The 1,292-nt window shown below is 35.1% G+C and overlaps 1 protein-coding gene across 1 annotated transcript; it reads right to left on the bottom strand.

The window, feature by feature from the left end:
• Positions 1–3: 3 nt before the first annotated feature.
• On the bottom strand, positions 4–773 carry LOC134246944 (cholecystokinin receptor-like; the record flags this gene model as incomplete). The annotated part of the gene is made up of 1 exon (XM_062729284.1): positions 4–773. A coding segment is annotated over exon 1 (615 nt), but the record flags the coding sequence as incomplete, so codon positions are not given.
• Positions 774–1,292: the final 519 nt, after the last annotated feature.

Consider the following 1,292-nt stretch of genomic DNA (forward strand, 5'->3'; position numbering starts at 1 on the left):
TACAGACATAGCGGCTGCAGTAAAACTTATCAGTCCAGTGGCCATGCTTTCTGGTTGTCGTATTGGACCACAAATGTACCCAGTCACATTATACTTGGTACTCCTTACCGGAACTTTGCCGTAAAATATTAGTTCCGGTATCAGAATAATGGTTGTCACTATCGAAATGGTAACTAATGAAAATCTTTTCCAATACAGGGTCATTTGTTTTTGGAATGGTCGACAGATTTTCAGAAAACGTTGTATGGAAATCACTACCAATAGAAATATTGAGCTTTGTGTTGCCAAGTAATTTACATAGAGGAGACACTTGCAAAGAACATCATCCGGAAATATGACCGGAAAGATGTTAACTGTTAGAGCGAACCACGTGGAGAATGCACAAGCCAACATGTCCACCACGGCTAGAATTGGAATGAAGTAACGATCATCCTTGTATCCTTTCATTTTAAAATTATATATGAAAATAATGAAAAGATTTCCAAATGTTCCGACTGTAAATAAGACGGAATGGACCACAGTACTGAGCGTAAATGAACGTGATATCTCGTGGTTCCATTGCTGGAGGAGTTTTTCCGTATCAAGGGATGTCGTTAAATTTTGCATTGTCAACGTCATCTGAAATTTAAAAAAGATAATTTGTTAAGCCTGAAGTAAGAATATTAAGAACCTTATTTCCTTAAGTATGGTTAAAATGCTTATACATTGTAACGCATAGGCTTCCCTGCAAACAGACATTTAATGCCTATTTAACGTCAAAACATCCTCTTTTATTAAGTAGGAGCTCGCGATGGATGTCAAGGTATTTATATTTTACTGTATCGAACTTTAAGGGGGATGTACGGCCATATTTAGTGCAGTGAGAACAAAATGTAAACATTTCTTCAAATGGCTCAAGTACATTATATTTTGATCAAATTCTAAACCCTTATGATAAAGATACAATAAATATGCATAACTGAATGCATGTTGTGCATATATAATATATACTTTTGCAGAAAAATGCTTTTGATATGCTCCTTAGAACTGCGCAGCTACAGAATTCAGCAGAGCCTTAAAAAATCCAAAAAAATACGAAAAGTGTGCATTAATGTTCTCTCTACAACCATTTGTTGAGAAAATGTCTAAATTTTGCACTTTTAAATGATAATTTTAAGTTCAAAACAAGATATCGTTGTCTTCAAAAAGAGTGTAAAGAACCCTGAAAGTAGTTCATTGATAGCAGCACGTGGTCTATTTTTAGCACAGAATTTTGTTTTCCAGACCTCTTCTTAATATGGAGGGACATAACA

This window comes from Saccostrea cucullata, unplaced genomic scaffold, assembly GCF_032062105.1.
Source record: "Saccostrea cucullata isolate Sc308-1 unplaced genomic scaffold, CSIRO_AGI_Scuc_v1 ctg20004, whole genome shotgun sequence".
NCBI lineage: Eukaryota > Metazoa > Mollusca > Bivalvia > Ostreida > Ostreidae > Saccostrea > Saccostrea cuccullata.